This window comes from Propithecus coquereli, unplaced genomic scaffold, assembly GCF_000956105.1.
Source record: "Propithecus coquereli isolate 6110/MARCELLA unplaced genomic scaffold, Pcoq_1.0 Scaffold68, whole genome shotgun sequence".
NCBI lineage: Eukaryota > Metazoa > Chordata > Mammalia > Primates > Indriidae > Propithecus > Propithecus coquereli.
The window spans coordinates 7,801,762-7,818,635 of NW_012152840.1; the positions used below are offsets into that span (position 1 = coordinate 7,801,762).

The window sequence follows — 16,874 nt, forward strand, 5'->3', positions numbered from 1 at the left end:
GATGGAAGAGCAGGAATTCAAGCACTGGCTCCAGTTCCATAATGGTTGCAACCTAGAAGGGTAGGAAGGTAGGACTAGAACAATCTTGGTCTTACCAATCTTAAAATCAAATGAGAATCTAATAGAACCAACTCTAGCCAAGTAGATGTGTGTTGCACAGAAATACATTAATAGAGTATCAGAACTGAAATTAACCTTCTAAACTGCTGGTCCAATCTTTTCTCAGGTGAAAGTCCTGTTGATTTTAGGCTGCCAATGAGTGTTTTTAGCTTGAAACTAGCATTAAATAATGTTGACTCAATACGGAGGGAGTTTTGGCCATCTTGATCCTTATAACTACTTCTAGAAGAAAGTCACTTTTGTTGTTCATCTGTTTATAATACCTCTCTCAAATTGCAACCTCCCTTTTCAAGAGATTTTAGGCTCAGTGTCTCCACAAAAAGATCAATGAGACCCACAAAACATTTTCCAAAGCCTGCTTCTTGGAACACCAAGAAGTCCCTCCAAATATAGTAAAGACAAAGTTTAAGAAATGCTTTCACATGGCATATTCCAGTAACATTGTTTTCTTCCTAAAGCTAATTTTCATTTATGGCAAATGGTACTTGTTTTATCTAGCAAAATAAAATTTCCTTTTTAAAAACAAACTGTATCTAACAAAAAATGTTTACTGGATAATAGAACAGGAATGGCTGATTGGGAAAATCAGATCTAGTCCCACAGTCCCATTTTGCATGTGAGAAAGCTGAAGTGCAAGGTTAACTGAATCGAATTGAGTCAACTCTCTTTTCACTGCCCAGAGAAGCCCTAATAAGACCTCTGGGCCTGAGACCCCCCCATCTGTCAAGGAAGGGCAGGAGTGGTTGATCCTTAAGGCCCTCCAAGGGCTTGGCTGTCTGGGTTCTGTGGTCCCAGAATCCTCCCTCCCTCAGCGCTGAGTAGAGCACTGGTGAGAGATCCCGCTGCTTCCTGACAGCTGAGTTAATAGAGGAAACGTTGTCAGAGGTAAGTAGCCTAAGAGTTACAATTCATTAGGGTTTCATTAGGATTTCTTCTCATTTGATCACTTGTTCAAAAAGTAATTAGATCATCAGCGTGACTGTCTTAGCATGTGGATCTCATACATGCTGGGAAGATGGGGGCTGGAAAATGCCTTCGTTTGGCACCAGCTGTTCTGTTTTCCTCTGTGGCTGGATGGCTCCAGTTCCTCCATCTCCATTATCAAGACGCTTCCTTGTCTCAGAAGGATTGAGTATTTTGGTCCTTCTGTGCATCAGACTGAATCCATTCTTCCATTGTTTTCCTCTACCCAAGCTAGCTGCTCATGTCTTCCCAGTCCTAACTTATAGCCCTGCTGTCCTCCCAGATACCCTGGCTTAAAAATTCAGTGTCAGCCTTGACTCTTCACACTGTGTCTGTATCCACAGCTGGCCTGCCCCACGGATTGTTTCTTGAACTGTTTCCATCCTCTCTGTTCCCATGGGTTCTTTGAGTTCTCATCTGAATGTCACATTGGCCTCTTTGCTGGCCTACTGGCCTTGTTTCTTTTCTTGTTCACTCCATCCTCCACATTCCTTCTGGAATACAAGTTGGTCATGCCACTTTTCAGAAATTCACTTCTTACATCCGGGAACATTTCCCAAAGTCTGTTTTTCTGGAACATTGGTTCCTCCAAATATAGTGAAAAGAAAGTTTGAGAAATGGTTCACATTACATCTCTCTTGGGGACTTGAAATGCCCATTACCATGGTAAAGGCTCTGAGAAGTCCTGTAATAAAGTATTTTTTTAACTTCTTTTTAAAAACACCAAATGTGTTTGACCACAAAACTTTTTTTTTTCACAATAACTGTTAATATTTTATGAGGAGAAAATCTGGCCCATAGGATAATGTCAAATTTCTGCAGCCTGGCTTTTAAGCTATCCCAAAATTTGTCCTCAAACTACTGTTTCAGCCTCACATTTTAGCATATTACTTTATACACATTATAGCCTCTTTATACCAGACTACTCTGAGTTCCCTGATCTCATACCACAAATTTACTTTTCTGCTTTTAGCGCATTCTGAAATGTCTCCCCACCCACCTGTCCCAGCCACCACCACCCCATTCACCTGTGAAAGTCATCATCAAAGTCCAGAACAAGATGTGTGTCTTCTAGGAAGCTTTCCCTGCCCTACCTCGATCGAAGTCAATGTTCTCTCCTCTTCCATCCTACACTTTTTTTCCTATTTAATTCAGGTTATGGTGCGTTCAATTGTTTTCAGGCTGTCTCTTCCATTAGTTTGTAAATGTTTTGAAGGCAAGGACTGCTTCACGCATTCATTCATACGTTCAAACACACATTGATTTAGTGTCTACTATGTGCCAGGTACATTCCTAAGGAATCTTCCTAAGTGAACAAAACAAACAGCTCTCCCTGCCCTCGTGGGATTTACACTGCAGTGGAAGAGAGACAACAGAAGTCACTATGTAAATTACAGCAGCAATATGCAAATTCTATAGTATATTGCAGTGTAGTGGGAACCGAGGAGAAAAGCTGGAGCAGTGTGCAATGTGAAGTGGGCATGCGTGTGTTGGGAGCAGTAGCACCCAGGGAAATCTCACTAAGAACGTGAGATTTAAGTCAAGACCTGCAGAAGGAAAGGGACTTGCAGATAACTGCGCAAAGAGCCTTCCCTGCAGAGGGAACAGCAAATTCCAGACCCTGAAGCCTAGGTGTGCCCAGCACGCCTGAGAGGGCCAGCGTGGCTGGAGTGGAGCGACGATGGGGAGAGGGTAGACGATGAGGTCGGGAGAGAAGACCATATGCAGCCTTGCCTGGACTTTGGCTTTTATTCTGGGAGAGATGGGAAGCCAAGAGCGAATTTTCGGCACAAAGTCTGATTCACGTTGAAACACTGTGGATGCGGATCGAATGTGTTCTGGAGGGGCAAGAGAAGAAGTAGAAAGGCCACTGGGAAACTACTGAAATCATTCAGACTGGAGACAAAGGTGGCTTGGATCAAGACTGTAGCATGGGAAGGAAGAGAAGTGGACTCTGGGTGTATATTAAAGGTAGAGTCCATAGGATTGGCTGCCGGATTGGAAGTGGGGTGTGAGTTTCATCTCCATGTCACACACAGAAGCCAACAGTCATATTTTGCACATGGTAGACTCTCAATAAAAGATTTTCAAGGGCACTTATTCATACATTCAATTAACAAACATTCATAGGATTCTGTGTATGAGCCAGGTTTCAACTCTCAGGCCATTTCCTGGACCACTCGCGGCACCTTCCCCTTCTGCAATCTCAGAACCGCCCATTGTTTTTCAAACTTTGCCTCCTCTTCCATTCTCTACACTTAGAACACCCATTTTTCCCTCTAGTTTTATAACATTCTTCTTGTTTTCAGAACCTTCTCTCTCCTATTAGAACTTTCTCTTCTCTGCTCTTTGAATGTTCTCCTTCTAGAAAACCCACCTTCTTCCCTTAGAATGTTTTGCTTCCTGTATTAGTTTGCTATTGCTACTGCAGCAAATTACTACAAACATGATGGTTTAAGACCACACAAACTTATTATCTTACAGTTCTGAAGGCCAAAAGTCTGAAAGGGTCCCATGAGCTAAAATTGAGGCGTCAGCAGTGCTGTATGCCTTCTGGAGACTCTTGGGGAGTATCTGTTTCCTTGTCTTTTCTGGTTTCTAGAGATGGCTGCGTTCCTTTTCTCATGACTCTTTCCTTTGCCTCCAAGCCAGCAGTGTAGCCTCATCAATTCTCTCTCTCCTCTCTTTCTCTCTCACCCTCTCTCACCTCTACTTCCATATCACACTCCTCTGACTTGACTCTGACCCTCCTGTCTCTGTCTTATAAGGACCTTTGAGATTACATTGGGCCCACCTGATAATCCAGGATAAGCACTTCATTTCAAATCCATAGTTTAATCATATCTGCCAAGTCCCTTTTGCCGTGCGAGGTAACATATTCACAGATTTTGGGGATTGGGATGTGAACACCTTTAGGGAGCCATTATTGTGCCTACCACACTTCCCAACTCTTGGAAATGTTTCCTTAGCCTTCCTACTGGGCTAATACACTACACATCCCCAGAGGGGCCATTTCCATTTGGCCTATGTGACTGGCGCCCCCTGGAGTTGTGCACTGTGTGGGCTTTATTGATTTATGTGGCAATTCTGCCTTTTTAGAATCCATTCTTTCTTCTCATTCAACTTTCTAGGAATCTTCCCCTTACCATCATGTGAGCTTTCTCTGATTTGTTCATATAATCTTTGTCTCTATGGCGTGGACTAAAGTAAATCTATTTCCTTCTTGTCCTTAACCTAAGTTCTGTTGGCTTGAGAAAATGAGATATTCTTCCCTCATGCTTGGCACTCATTAAATCATCTCATTAGAGGTCTGAATCCGGTGATTGAATTAGCTTCAGACGGGATGTCTGTGTGGTCTTCCTCCCTGTTTTAAAGGTAAAGAATTATTAATTAAGTAGTAATCTACTAACCATGACTTTACAGAAGCCATTCACCCTAAAATAGGCTAGTGAGGGGTCAGAGAAGGAAAGCAGTGATCCTTCAATTTTTTTAAGAACTTCCAGCAGAGACCCTGCTCAAACCCTGAAGACAATCTCCTCAAGTCACCAACTTTATCATGGAAATCATGCTTACCTCTTCTGGTGGTCAGTAAGGCAGCATGTTCACTGGGCTTGATGTCTAAGTTCCTTCCCTGGCTTGTACTGCCTGCTGTGACGTTATTCAGTGAAGACATTCAAGTCTGTTTCTGGCTGTGATACAATCTCACTGTTTGAGTTTGGGACTATTAAATGTCCTCTTGGATCTTCTTGTCTGCCTGGGTTGGCAATGATTTTCTTTCAGCACCTTGAAGAAAATCATTCCATTGTTTGGGCTGTCCTTTCTCCATTGAGGAGTTAGTTTTTACTCTTGCTCCTTAAAAAGTCATCTTCATTATTTTTCCTCTTCTGATTGTTTTAAAGATATCTTTTTCTTAATCTCTGGGTTTTTTTAAAAAATCAGTTTTACTATGTTGTATTAAAGAGAAATTTTCTTTGTTTTTATCCTGTTGGTGTTTTTAGAGATTTTTGAAACTGTGGCTTGATATTCTTAACTAGTTTTGGAAAATTTTCAGCCATTATCTATTCAAATATTGCTTCTGTTCCATTCTATTCCTCCTCTCCCCTCCTCACCTCATCTCACCTCTTTTCTCCTCTGTGACACCAAGTATGTGTGCGTTAGACCTTTTAATTATAAATTCTGTGCCATTCATGTTCTTTTATGCATTTTTGGTCCTTTTGCCTCTCTGAGCTTTATTTTATCCATAATGGTGGCCTATCTTCCAGTCATTTCCTCTGCCTGTATCTGAACCTGATCTTTTTCTTTTAACCCATTCTCTAAATTCTTCTTTTTAGTAACTACATTTTCAGTGATAGAATTTCTTTGTCTTCTTTTTTATTTTTGGTTTAATTTCTCAGTTGAAATTCTTAATCTTGTCTTTTATTGAACAGAGACAAGAAAAGTTCATGTCTGATTGCTACATTATTTGAATCCTCTGTGGGTCTGTTTCTACAGTTATTGTTTCCCTTAGTTTTTAATCACATTATCTTATCTCCATGCCCGCCATATTTTATTGCATGCTAGACATTGTGTATAACTATAGGTAGAAAAAATGTGAGCCGAGGCTGATGCGCTTTTTTTGCCAGAGGTTTTAAATTACTTCTGAGGTAGTTTGGGGCCACTAGCCATCCTAGATCATCTAGATCCAATTAAAGGTTAAGGTTATTTGAAGTTGAGCTTTAAACTTTGCAAGGATCAGTAAATTTCCAGTTTATCTTTACTCCTAGGAAATTTCCTATGTGCAGAAAGTGGGCCAAGTGCTTTCCATGCTGTCTCAGCAATTCTTCACAGCAATTCTTCACAATTCTATGAATTAGATATCATTATCTTCATTTTGCAAATGACAGAACTGAGACTCAGAGACACAGGAACTTTTCCAAGTTCACACGGCTGGTAATTGATGGAGCCCAAGACTGGTGCCCAACCACTGCACTGAAGATGAGATGTAATAGGAGTATGGGTGATGGGCTGAGGGAGACGGAGAAAGGAGAAAAGCATTAGTGATGTTCAGATGGACAGGATTAAAAATGTGTGACCTTGAGAGTGAGTGCTCCTTAAATTTTGCACCTTCTGTGCCTCCCTTGTTCACCCTTGTCCTGAATCTAAAACTGGACCTACTTAGAGGTCCTGGAATTTTATCTCCATTGAGATATTAGAGCAGTCTGGTTTTCAGACCAACCCATCCTGCTCACCCCCAATTCTTACAATTTCACCTTCATAACAATCCCTTGTTTACCCCTGGCCCCACGTGCTGAGTAACTGCATACCATGTGGTTTTATAGGCCAGCAGTCAACCCACGTCACTGTGAAAAAGCTTAATTGTGGTTGGCAGCAAAGTCATTCAATCTCCACCATGTTATGGGCTCCTTTACAGGCTGTGTTGAACTCTTATGAGCATCTTTCATACATTTTCGGAGCAAAACTTCTTCAGGGCATCTCCCACTTCAGCAGCCCCAGTATGAGGAAACATATGATGCTTTCTGAAAAGCGCATCCAGAGGGGCCTCTCCCACACCACCATCGCAGCTGTTTTGTGGCTTTATCTTTGAAGCCAGAGGAGCGATTAACTTTCCAATGAGGTGATGCTTGCAGGCGAAACTGCTCACCTCCTCACTGCCGGGCAGTACTGGGTATTCATCCTCATCATTTCCCCATTTATCTGGGCCGGTGCATCCTGCAGCTTCCTTATCTCCAGCCTGCTTCGTGCTTGCAGTGTCTGCTCTCTTCTTTTTCTGAGCTTTCCTGTAATTAGCTTAACCACATCTGCCATTGGCAACTAGAATATGTCTATAAAAAAGAAATGGTGTTGTATTTGTGCTTTGCAGATTTGGAGGAGCAATTAGGCTTTTTTTAGCATATGTAGCTAATATGTCAGTCAATAAACATTTGTCAAGAACTTACTGTATATGGAGCACCACTTGAGGGGTTGGGGGATGAAATGAAGTAAACCAAGAATTTCTCTGGTTGGGTTCCTGTAAATTGTTCAGGCAGACAAACAGCCCCAGGGAGGAGGGTCACCCACTCCAAAGCAATGTTTAATAGAACATCTGATTCCCGAGGGGCTTGAAGAGTTGTCTGGCCTAATATCAGAGTCTCAGAGACGGTAAGGGACTTGTGCAGGGTCACACAGTAGAGCCTGGTTTCTGGACTCAGTCCCCTAATTTCTGCAGCAAGCCTGTATAGAGGACATACTGCATTTAAAGGATGTTCAGGGTAGGAGAATGGCCACATTAGCTGGGATCAAATCAGGGAAGGCTTCCTGAAAAATGGATGTGTTGAACCAGGTCTTGAGGGTAGTACAAGATGTTCTACACAAAGAAAGACCCTTTTCTTGTAGAACTCTATGTCCTTTGTGTGAGACTTCAACAACACATAATCATTGTCCTCCTGAAGTTTAATTAACCCCAAATGCACAAAAAGTGACACATTTTAATTCTGTAGTTCTGTCTTCAAAAGACTTCATTTTCTGTTTCACTGATTAAGATGTAGTATCTGATTAAATACAAACCCCTTTTCCAAGAAGGCAATAAGGCCTTTTTGGAAAACCTGAAAAAGTGGCAAGGGGGGGAAAAGTAAAAACCAAAAGGTCAAAAACCAAACAAAACCCCCCGGCCAACCCAACGCCGGGGGTCCCGGGGAAACCTAACAAAGTGGGAAGAACCCACCAACGGAACTGGCCTTTTCCCCCGCCCCCTGTACTGTGACCTTACTGAAAGCTGACTTATCAACCTGTGGCACATCATAAGTGCTCACTAAATGTTGGCTGCCCTTGTAAATTAGTGCATTTATCCATTAATAAATAATTAAATGTGGCAAAATGCATGGCTCTTATTGCATTTTAAGCTGGAAACATTACTTTTGTTGGCAAAACAGTGAACATCTAACTGATAGGGTGATGATGTGGGGCTTTTGTCTCCCTTGGGTCTCTCCAGCCTTCTGACAGAACTTGTCTTGTGTGGTAGGTCCCTTCATCTGGGCTGCAAGGGCTCCCTGCCATTGACCCACCAGACGTCACCCAGATCTACCCGGTTCCTGCCAACATCCGGCCAGTGCTGAGTAAATACCGAGTGGAGGTATGGTTCAGGGGAGGATCCGGGTTGTTCTTTAGGACTGAAGGGAAGCAGCCCCACCTGAATTGTAGGAGGGGTGCTGGGGGATGGGCAGAAGACCTAGAGAAAAACCCAGTCGAGCTTGCACCTGGCCAGACGGAGCCCTCAAGGAACTGCTCAGTAAGAGCATATTGGAAGAACAGATTGTGGTTCTCTGGGAGCATGCCTGACTTTCCCACACCAGAGCCAGGGCGTGTGTGGGCTCCTCCTTGGGTCCGTGGGTGACAGCTCTGCTGGTCCTCCCCTCAGGTTCTCTTCTGGGGAGTTCGAGAAATGAAGAAGGTGCAGCTCCTCTCAGTGGATCGGCCGCAGGCTCTCATCGAGTGTGGGGGACGAGGAGTGAAGTCCTGTGTGATCCAGAGCTACAAGAACAGCCCCAACTTCAACATCCAGGCAGACTCCTTCGAAGTGGTGCGAGCCTCCCGCACTCCCGACCTGCTCACTCCCCTCACTTCCACAAGAGCGGACCTGCCCCTTCATTGACCTGGTGTGGGGAGGTGTTTTGGAGTTTCAGATGTCCACTACCTGCAAGAAAGAACAGTCTAATCTAGTAAAAAGCCAGAATTTCAGAATGAGATAAGATAGACATTTGTTGTTGTTTTGTTTGTTTCAGAAGTTTTCAGGTGTGGATCACACAGTAAATCAAAGCAGATTGACAAACTTTTGCCTAGAACGGTGGTTCCCAAAGGTGGCCCCCAATTCGTCAACATCAGCATCACCTGGAAACTTGTTAGAAATGCAAATTCTCAGGCCCTACCATTGTCCTACTGAGTCAGAAACTGTTGCAGGTGGGGCCCAGTTGGTTCTGGTTTAACAGCACTGTGATTGTGAGACACAGTTTGAGAACCACTAGCCTAGGTGATACCCTAATGAGAACTATTTTAATGGTTAGATTTTAAACAGTTATTTGTACTTAGAACATCAGTAGTTTACATGTGAACTTATGCTTCTAAAGTGACGTTTTTGACATCTGTTCTTTTGTTTTCTTCAATATTTCAACATATTTTTTTGTGCTCTGATTTGGAACTGTGCAGAAAAGATTTGCTTTGTGCAAGTCAGACAGCTCCACTGGACACATGTTCTAAATTAGCAAAGACTGCAGTGAAAGAATGTGCACAGTATTTGCAAACGTCGCATATCAGGCTTCGCTGAGCTTCGGGGGTCACCAGGGGAGACAAGTGGCCAGGGCACTGTCCCCTCACCCTCAGCTCCATATTAAGTGGCTTGACTTTCGTCTGTTTGATATACTGGGCAAACTGTCGTTTGAGATGAGACGTCTGCTGGCAGATAATGACAAAATAAGAGGATTGAAAATCACTGCCAGACAGAGTACATAAGTGAAGGATGTTTGTAATTTAAACTTGGGGATAAATTGCTAGTGAGACACCCCTCATATTTTGGATAATTACTCCCTGACTTGGGAAGACAGTGTTCCAGAGTTTTGGCAAGTCCCAGGGGTTGGCAGGGATGAGGGGGCGGGTGGATGCCCATCTTGCTTTGGGTCTGCCCACAGACAGGTCGGCAGGTGGCTCCCCACTCAGCCCAGACTCTTCCTGCAGGAGCTGCCGGAGAATGAGCTTCTGCACCCACCCCTGAGCATCTGCGTGGTGGACTGGAGAGCTTTTGGGAGGAGCACCCTTGTGGGCACCTACACCATCAACTGCTTGAAGCAGTTTCTGTGTAAATCCAGAAAGCCCCCTGCCTTGATCTCACAGGTGGACGGAACCCAACTGGGGCAAGGTAGGAAACTGCTCTTAGATTTTGCAGCTGCAGCTATAAAGTCGTGGTGCCTGCAGGGGGCTGCTACAGGACCCAGCTCAAAGAAGATGCCCCACAGCCCAGGGGCTGGGTGGCTCGCTCTGCCAAGTGTACTCCTGCTGTCCCTCTGCCTTCTTTGGCTGCCACGCTCTTGAAGACTCACATTAGGTTGACTCCTCTAAGAAGCCTTCCTTGACTATGACTTAAGCTCCTTTCTGCCTCTATTCTGATATTTTACTTGGCTTTGTGCTTGATATTATTTTAGTTTGTTCCATTTTGGACCTTGGGTACACAGAGTTGAGTTCATTGCACTTCTCAGTTCCATGCCGGACAATTGTCATTGATCTAGTCAAGGCTTCTCTCTCGTTACGTGCACTGTCTTCCCACACCGACTTCCCTATCTCTCGTCCCAGTCCCCTCCCCACTGTAGGCCACACGCCACCATCCTTGTAAAGTTTAAATCCACTTTATCCACATAAATGATGTTATTCTACAATCTTCATTTGGTTTCCTATTCTTTTCATTAAATGCTGGGTTTTAAGACCTACCCACATTGCTGTGGGTGCATTACCTGCTGCATCTATACTACTCTTTACTTTTCCTTTCCCTTCATATTGTATCCCTAGGCTGCCTCTACCTCCCCACATCCGCACACAACACTATGATGAATATCCTGTATGTGTTCCTTAAGGGAAGATGCTACGTGGGAATTTCTCTGGAATGTATACCTAGGAGCGAGATTCCTGCGTCACAGGGAATGTGAACATGTCATTCCATTAAATAGAGCCAGAGGGCGCTCCAGGGGCTGTACTGATCTACACCACTCTACACCGGTCTACACTCCTACCATTACCGCATCTGGAGCCCCATTTTCATCCTCCTCAACAACATTCTCTATTATCCAACTCTCTGGGCTTTTGTTTTGGTTTGGTTTTGGTTCTTGCTACTCTGTGGAGGTAAAGTAGTTTCTCATTTTTATTTAACCTGGATTTCTCTGATTGCTACTGAGTTTGCACATCTCTTCATATCGTTGCTGCCATCTTAATCCTTCTGTGACTTGGCAGCTCATGTCCTTTGCCCATGTTTTATGTGTTTCCTTTAATTTTCTTTTTGATTCACAAGTTCTTTGCGTTTTCTAGATGTTAATATCCTGTAGCTTGTAGGTATTGATTGCTTCAGTCTTTTCCTAGTGTGATAACCACTCACCTTGTCTACAGTTCCCATCTTTGAGCAGAGATCCTTAATCGTGATGTAATCAGACCCATCCATGTGTTAAACTTTATGGTTTGTACTTCTAGAGTCTTTTTCAAGAAGCCCTTTCTCACCCCTTTCGTCACAAAGATATTATCTTATATTTTCCTCCATTTGCTTTATGGCTTTAGCTTTTGCATTCAGATCTTTCATTCATATGCCTTTATATATGATGTTAAACAGTATCCAACTGCATTTTTCTCTATATAAGTGCACCATTTTTCCCCAAAGGGGTCTGCTAATAGGTCATTCCTTTCCCTATTGGTTTGTACTGCTGTCTTTCTCATAAATCAAGCTGCCATACATCCCCTGTCTATTTCTGAGTATTCTAGTCTGCCCCACTAGTTTCCTTGTCTCTGTGTCCAGCACAGAATAGATACCTATAAGAGTTTTTTGGTTTGAACTTGCTGTTGAAAGGTCAGACTTTGGCAGGGAAGAGCAGTGTTATAACCTTTCTATGACATCAACAGCGCAGCTGAGAATCTCATAAGCCTGGGCACATACCCCTGCTCCCTGCCCAGCACACGTACTCACGTGCTCAGAGTTCTGCCTATGCTGAAGGGACTCACAGCCCTCAGGAGCCTCCAGAGCCCCCCAAGATTAACACACTGGGGGAGACAATCAACACAGAGGACTTGTGCCCTTAGCCTTCATGTTCATGACCCCAATGAGCACACTTGAATAAAACTAGATCAATAGCAATATATACAGTAGAGAGAGATCAATAACAAATATAAACAGTGATTTATGATTTATTAAGCATCAGATGCCTTACATCATGATCTCATTTTTACTGTCATTTTATAAATTTTTTATATGGATATTTTTACTACAAGATGGGTATTTTTACTGTCATTTTATATATAAGGATCATGAGGTTCAGAAATGTTAGAAACTTGTCGTATTTGAACTCAGATCTGTCCGATTCCCGGCATTAGGTCCCTGAAATGACCACGTGTATTGTAGCCCAGTTCCCTGACCCACTGTGCTTTCATTTCATCCATTTCAGATTTGTCAATAGCCACTGAGTCCTCTGAGCCCCTCAGCTCCTCCCAGGACCCCCGGACAGACCACATCTATGTGGACGTTGAGCCGCCACCCACAGTGGTACCCGACTCTGCCCAGGGTCAGCCAGCCAGCCTCGTTGACATTCCTGACTCATCTCCTATGCTGGAGCCTGAACACAAGTCTGCAGCCCCGGAGCCACCAAAAGATGGAAAAGTTAAGGTCAGACTGTAATCCCTCCTCATATTTACAAGGCTCGTTGGAGTCTGCACTGGGAGATCTAGACACAAATCCTCCCACCTACCATGTGACAATGGGCATACAACTTTACATTTCTGAGGAACAGTTCATCCTTTGTAAAATGAGGATATTGATACTCACCTCACAACATTGTTGTAGAATCAGAAAGTCAATGTGTATGAGGTTAAAGTGCTTGTCAAACGTGACAGTAATATTTAATTGAACAGAAACTCTTCTTAATTCATTAGCCTGGAAAGACAGTGGTTTCTTTATCCAGGCCTATTCCACAAATATTTAGAGCCTGCTTTGTACAAGATCACATGGGACCAAAAAGATGCATCTTTTGGATTCTAATGAGGAGTAAGACTCATCTTCAGTTAGCTGAGATCCTGAAAGGGGAGATAGACAAGTACACAAAGAATCATAAAACAAGGATATAATTTATCTTTCTAAGTCATAAATTTGGGTGCAAAATCCTGTTGTATCAATTGAGTTAAAGGAGAAGACTGTTTTAAGAAAGTCTTAAGGACTGCCCAGCAAATAGTAAAGGCTGAAAAAAAAAAAAAGAGTGGGATAGATTAATGGATATTTTCTCAGGCTGTCCCCATCTCATCCATGCTCAGTGGCCCTCTGTGACCACCCATCAGATTCTCTCCCAGCATTGCACCTGCCACTTCATGTTGGAATTCTCAGTTTCAGCGTTTGTTGGCACCATAAAACTGTGAGCACCAGCAGGGCAGAGATGATTTTTCAACATCCCTACACCCCCTGCACTTGACAGAATGTCTGGCTCCTAGTAGGGACCCAGGAGATGTCTAGGAGAGTGAACAGATGATGGAAACACGATGAGTCTTGCATCGATAGCCTCCAACAGCACAACCGTCCTCTCCCACAAATGCCTCCTCTCTGTCACCCCCTCACTTGTAGGTGTCATTTATTTGCACCCCTTCAAATCGGGAATGAAGCTAAAGGGGAATTGCCTGCATTACATCATTTAATCCTCACAACAGTAAGTTAGACAGGTATTATTGGTCCTAGTTGAGGAAATTAAGAATTACAAAATTTATATTAATTGCTTAATTTATAACCTAGGTCTCCCTGAAGCTAATGCCCTTTCTGCTGTACCATGTTATATCGTATAGTTTAGCATTCGTCTGTTGCATGCCCACCTCCTCTGCTATACTCTAAGCTCCCCAGTGTGGGATTGTGTCCAAGTTCCTGCACATCCTCAGTGTCAAGCGTGATACCTCACATCTGCTCAATGACCATTTGTTGAATAAGTGAATGAACCGATGAACAGATTATTAAACTTTTATTTATTGAGGTGATACAGAGAGCTGCTATCACGAAACCAGCAGATACTTCTGTCTACTTCCCAGTGGGTACCTACACATTCTCTCCCTCAGGGAACCAGTCAGCCACCAGCATGCAGCCAAAAGAAGCCTCACTAATAAGCCATTCCTCATTCCTTGCCAGGATGCCAGGAAGCCTTCCCGGAGGTCCACTAAAAGGAGAAAGAGGACCATCGCGGATGAATCTGCTGAAAACGTCATTGACTGGTGGTCTAAGTATTATGCCTCCCTGAAGAAAGCACAGAAGGTAGAGTCTCCCCTAGCTGTGACAGTCAAGGGACTCGATAAGAAAACATGGCACTTTCTCCCATCCCAAATTTTATGTAACCCCTCTTTAAATTCTACTATATGTAGGCCCTACTCAGGTGTGATTCTGTTAACTACAGAAGGGAGTAAAGCCTGGAAGGACTGGGGATCCTGAATTACTAAATTCTTATCCTCTGGTTGGAGCTGGCACGAGGACGCAGCTCTGCTGTAAGTGTCGGAGGGACGTCCAGTCCCATACGGCACCTGGAGATCTGCCCCCCAGTCAGACTCAGGGATGTTTAGCCAGGAGAAACAGGGTCTCTAGACAGGTGAGCATCAGTGATTGGGGCTTCAAGTGTACCTAGGTCAAAGGGCCCCAGGCCTCCAGCAGAATTCTAACTTCCCTTGGGAAATTATCAAAGTAAAGGTAGAGGTCAGTGGGTTGCCAGAGCAAGAGCTGGGCCTCATGTGTGTGGAACAAGACAAGGATCAAGCTAAACAGCTGGAGAAACAGCAGGGAGTGGGGCCGGAGAGTGAGGCGAAAGCTCAGTGGTGGCTGAATTTGGTAAGATTTCTTATCCCCAAGTTAGAAAGGAAAGGAAAATTAGTAAGATATTATCATCATATTTAATTGAATAGAAACTCCTCTGATTTTTTAGTTTGGAAAGATGAGAGTTTAATCTAGGACTATTTCACAAATATTGATGGATAGTAAATAATCAAAGCAAGTGTTAGTCCCTGCCTCCAACCTCCCCCCTTTGCTGCGATGGACACTAGCACTTCCTGTGGGTACTCAGCTTTCCACCTTCTCTGCCAACCTCCCCATTCCCTGGTACCGCCCCAGGAACCCAACATGCCAGCAGGTGAAACTCAGTGTAGATTGGGGTGATGCTCCAGGGAGGTGGAAAAATAGTGGGGAGAGAATTTACTTTCTCCTTGGCTGAGGACAAGGATGTCTACAGCTTGGTGGCACTTTTCTTGGATGTGTGGACACCTCTTCTCTAGGACAGGGAATCCCACTGCACTCAGGCCCCAGGTCTTTACAGTGAGGCTTCATCTTGGGGACTGCTTGGGGACCCTTTGAATCCTCTTTTAAAAGGGCATCTCGAGAATGCAGAGGGCTGGGATAAGTGTATTAGAATTGTTAGCAATCGGGATTAATAAATCAGGCGTAGCAATGTCAATAATCTTGTCTCCCTCTTTTTAAAAGGCAAAGGAGAGCAATCCCAAGGAGAAAAAAGGCAATAAAGGTACGTAGCTGTCCTGGGACATTTGGGTATAGAATAGGGCCACTGTTGTGAGAAAATTATGAAATGGAAGCAATGGGAAGTGCATCAGAGTTCAACTCCCTCCTTTCCTGAGTGAGGAAACGATCTCGGGAAGATGGCAACACTGTAAAAAGGTCACGCGGCTATTTGAGCTGGCCTGGACCCAGCTCCCACTGCTCCTGAATCCAGTGCTGGAATTGACCCTTGGCCCAAGTCCATACGCTGACAGTCGTAATGCAAAAACAGCAGAGTAAAAATAGCAGCACGCTGGGAGCACAGGCCGAAGTCCAACATGATAACCTTTAACAGAGGTCAGTGCAAAGACCTGGACTTAGGTTCCAAAACTCAGTCAACAAGGACTGAATAGATCTGGTTTGGCAGAAGCTCAAATGAAAGAGGCCTGGAATTTGAAATGACCACAACTTGATTCAAGCCAACGATAGGTCTCAGCCTAAGTACAACCATAACACCAAGCAGCCGATGCTGTTTCCTTTGACATTGATAGAAGTAGGAACAATAGAGCATGGATCAGTTCCTCAGACCACTCCTACCGGACACATGTAATTCTAAGACCAACCTCATGTCATAAGCAATAGTATGTTCATCCTGCAGATGATGACAGAGGTACAAAGAGGTCAAGTAACTTGTCCAACGTTGCATGGCTAGAAAGTAGCAGAGTTAAAAGTCCATCTCTTGCAGCTCTCCGCCAACTGCCACCAAGGCCTGCTGCTCACAAGTGACTGAATAATCCCACTAACATGAATTTGTGCAAGACTCTTCACATATTTGAGCCTCATGTTGAACCAGATGAATCTCAAGTCCATAAACAGATGAGAGGGAGTATAATTAAAAGCTTTGGAGTCAATCCAAATCCTGGGTATGTTCTTTGCTAGTTGGGTGAAGGGGCAAATGACTTGCCCTCTCTGTGCTGAGTTTAATGAGTCCTTACATACACCAGGACAAACCAGCATGTTGCCCAGCCCCAGGGGCTCCACTGACCTTGCATTCACATGTACATGGCATCCCCTGCCCTCATGCAGTGCACAGACTGTGTGTACCCATCCTACAGTGAAAAGCTACTATTTCTTTTTAAAAAGAAGGGTTGTGACATATGACACACACCAGAGCAAAGGGAAAGAGGGAGCTTGGCTTTGTTTCTTCTCATCCCAACTGCCTTGAGAAATCTAATGTCCACTGATATCCACAGAGGCAAAACCAGATGAGGTAGTGGTAGATATAGAAGACGCCCCAAAGAAGAAGAAAGACAAGATGCTCAAAAAGAAACCCAAAGACGATGGGATCCCTAACCTGGCCGTCTTGCAGGTGCGTGTGGATTCAAGTGTCTCTGCCATGGGTGGGGTTCTGTTAGTGCTTTGATCAAGCCTAGTGATGTCTTTGCTTGAACTAATTTATTTTGCCTCCATTTTAATCATTGATGCCAAGAAGTAAACTTTAACAAGCATGTAAGCCAAGACAATGAAGCTTGTTCATTTTCCATTTTCTACACCCTCATATTGAGAAGAGGCA

General features: G+C 43.8%; 1 protein-coding gene across 1 annotated transcript in view; it reads left to right on the forward strand.

The window, feature by feature from the left end:
* FER1L6 (fer-1-like family member 6) overlaps positions 1 to 16,874 on the forward strand; it is a 128,793-nt gene that overhangs the window by 70,828 nt on the left and 41,091 nt on the right. The window contains exons 23-29 of the mRNA XM_012660820.1: positions 8,081 to 8,191; positions 8,477 to 8,638; positions 9,787 to 9,967; positions 12,246 to 12,463; positions 13,958 to 14,080; positions 15,290 to 15,329; positions 16,555 to 16,670. Coding sequence (XP_012516274.1) covers positions 8,081 to 8,191; positions 8,477 to 8,638; positions 9,787 to 9,967; positions 12,246 to 12,463; positions 13,958 to 14,080; positions 15,290 to 15,329; positions 16,555 to 16,670 — 951 coding nt within the window. The remainder of the gene's footprint in view (positions 1 to 8,080; positions 8,192 to 8,476; positions 8,639 to 9,786; positions 9,968 to 12,245; positions 12,464 to 13,957; positions 14,081 to 15,289; positions 15,330 to 16,554; positions 16,671 to 16,874) is intronic.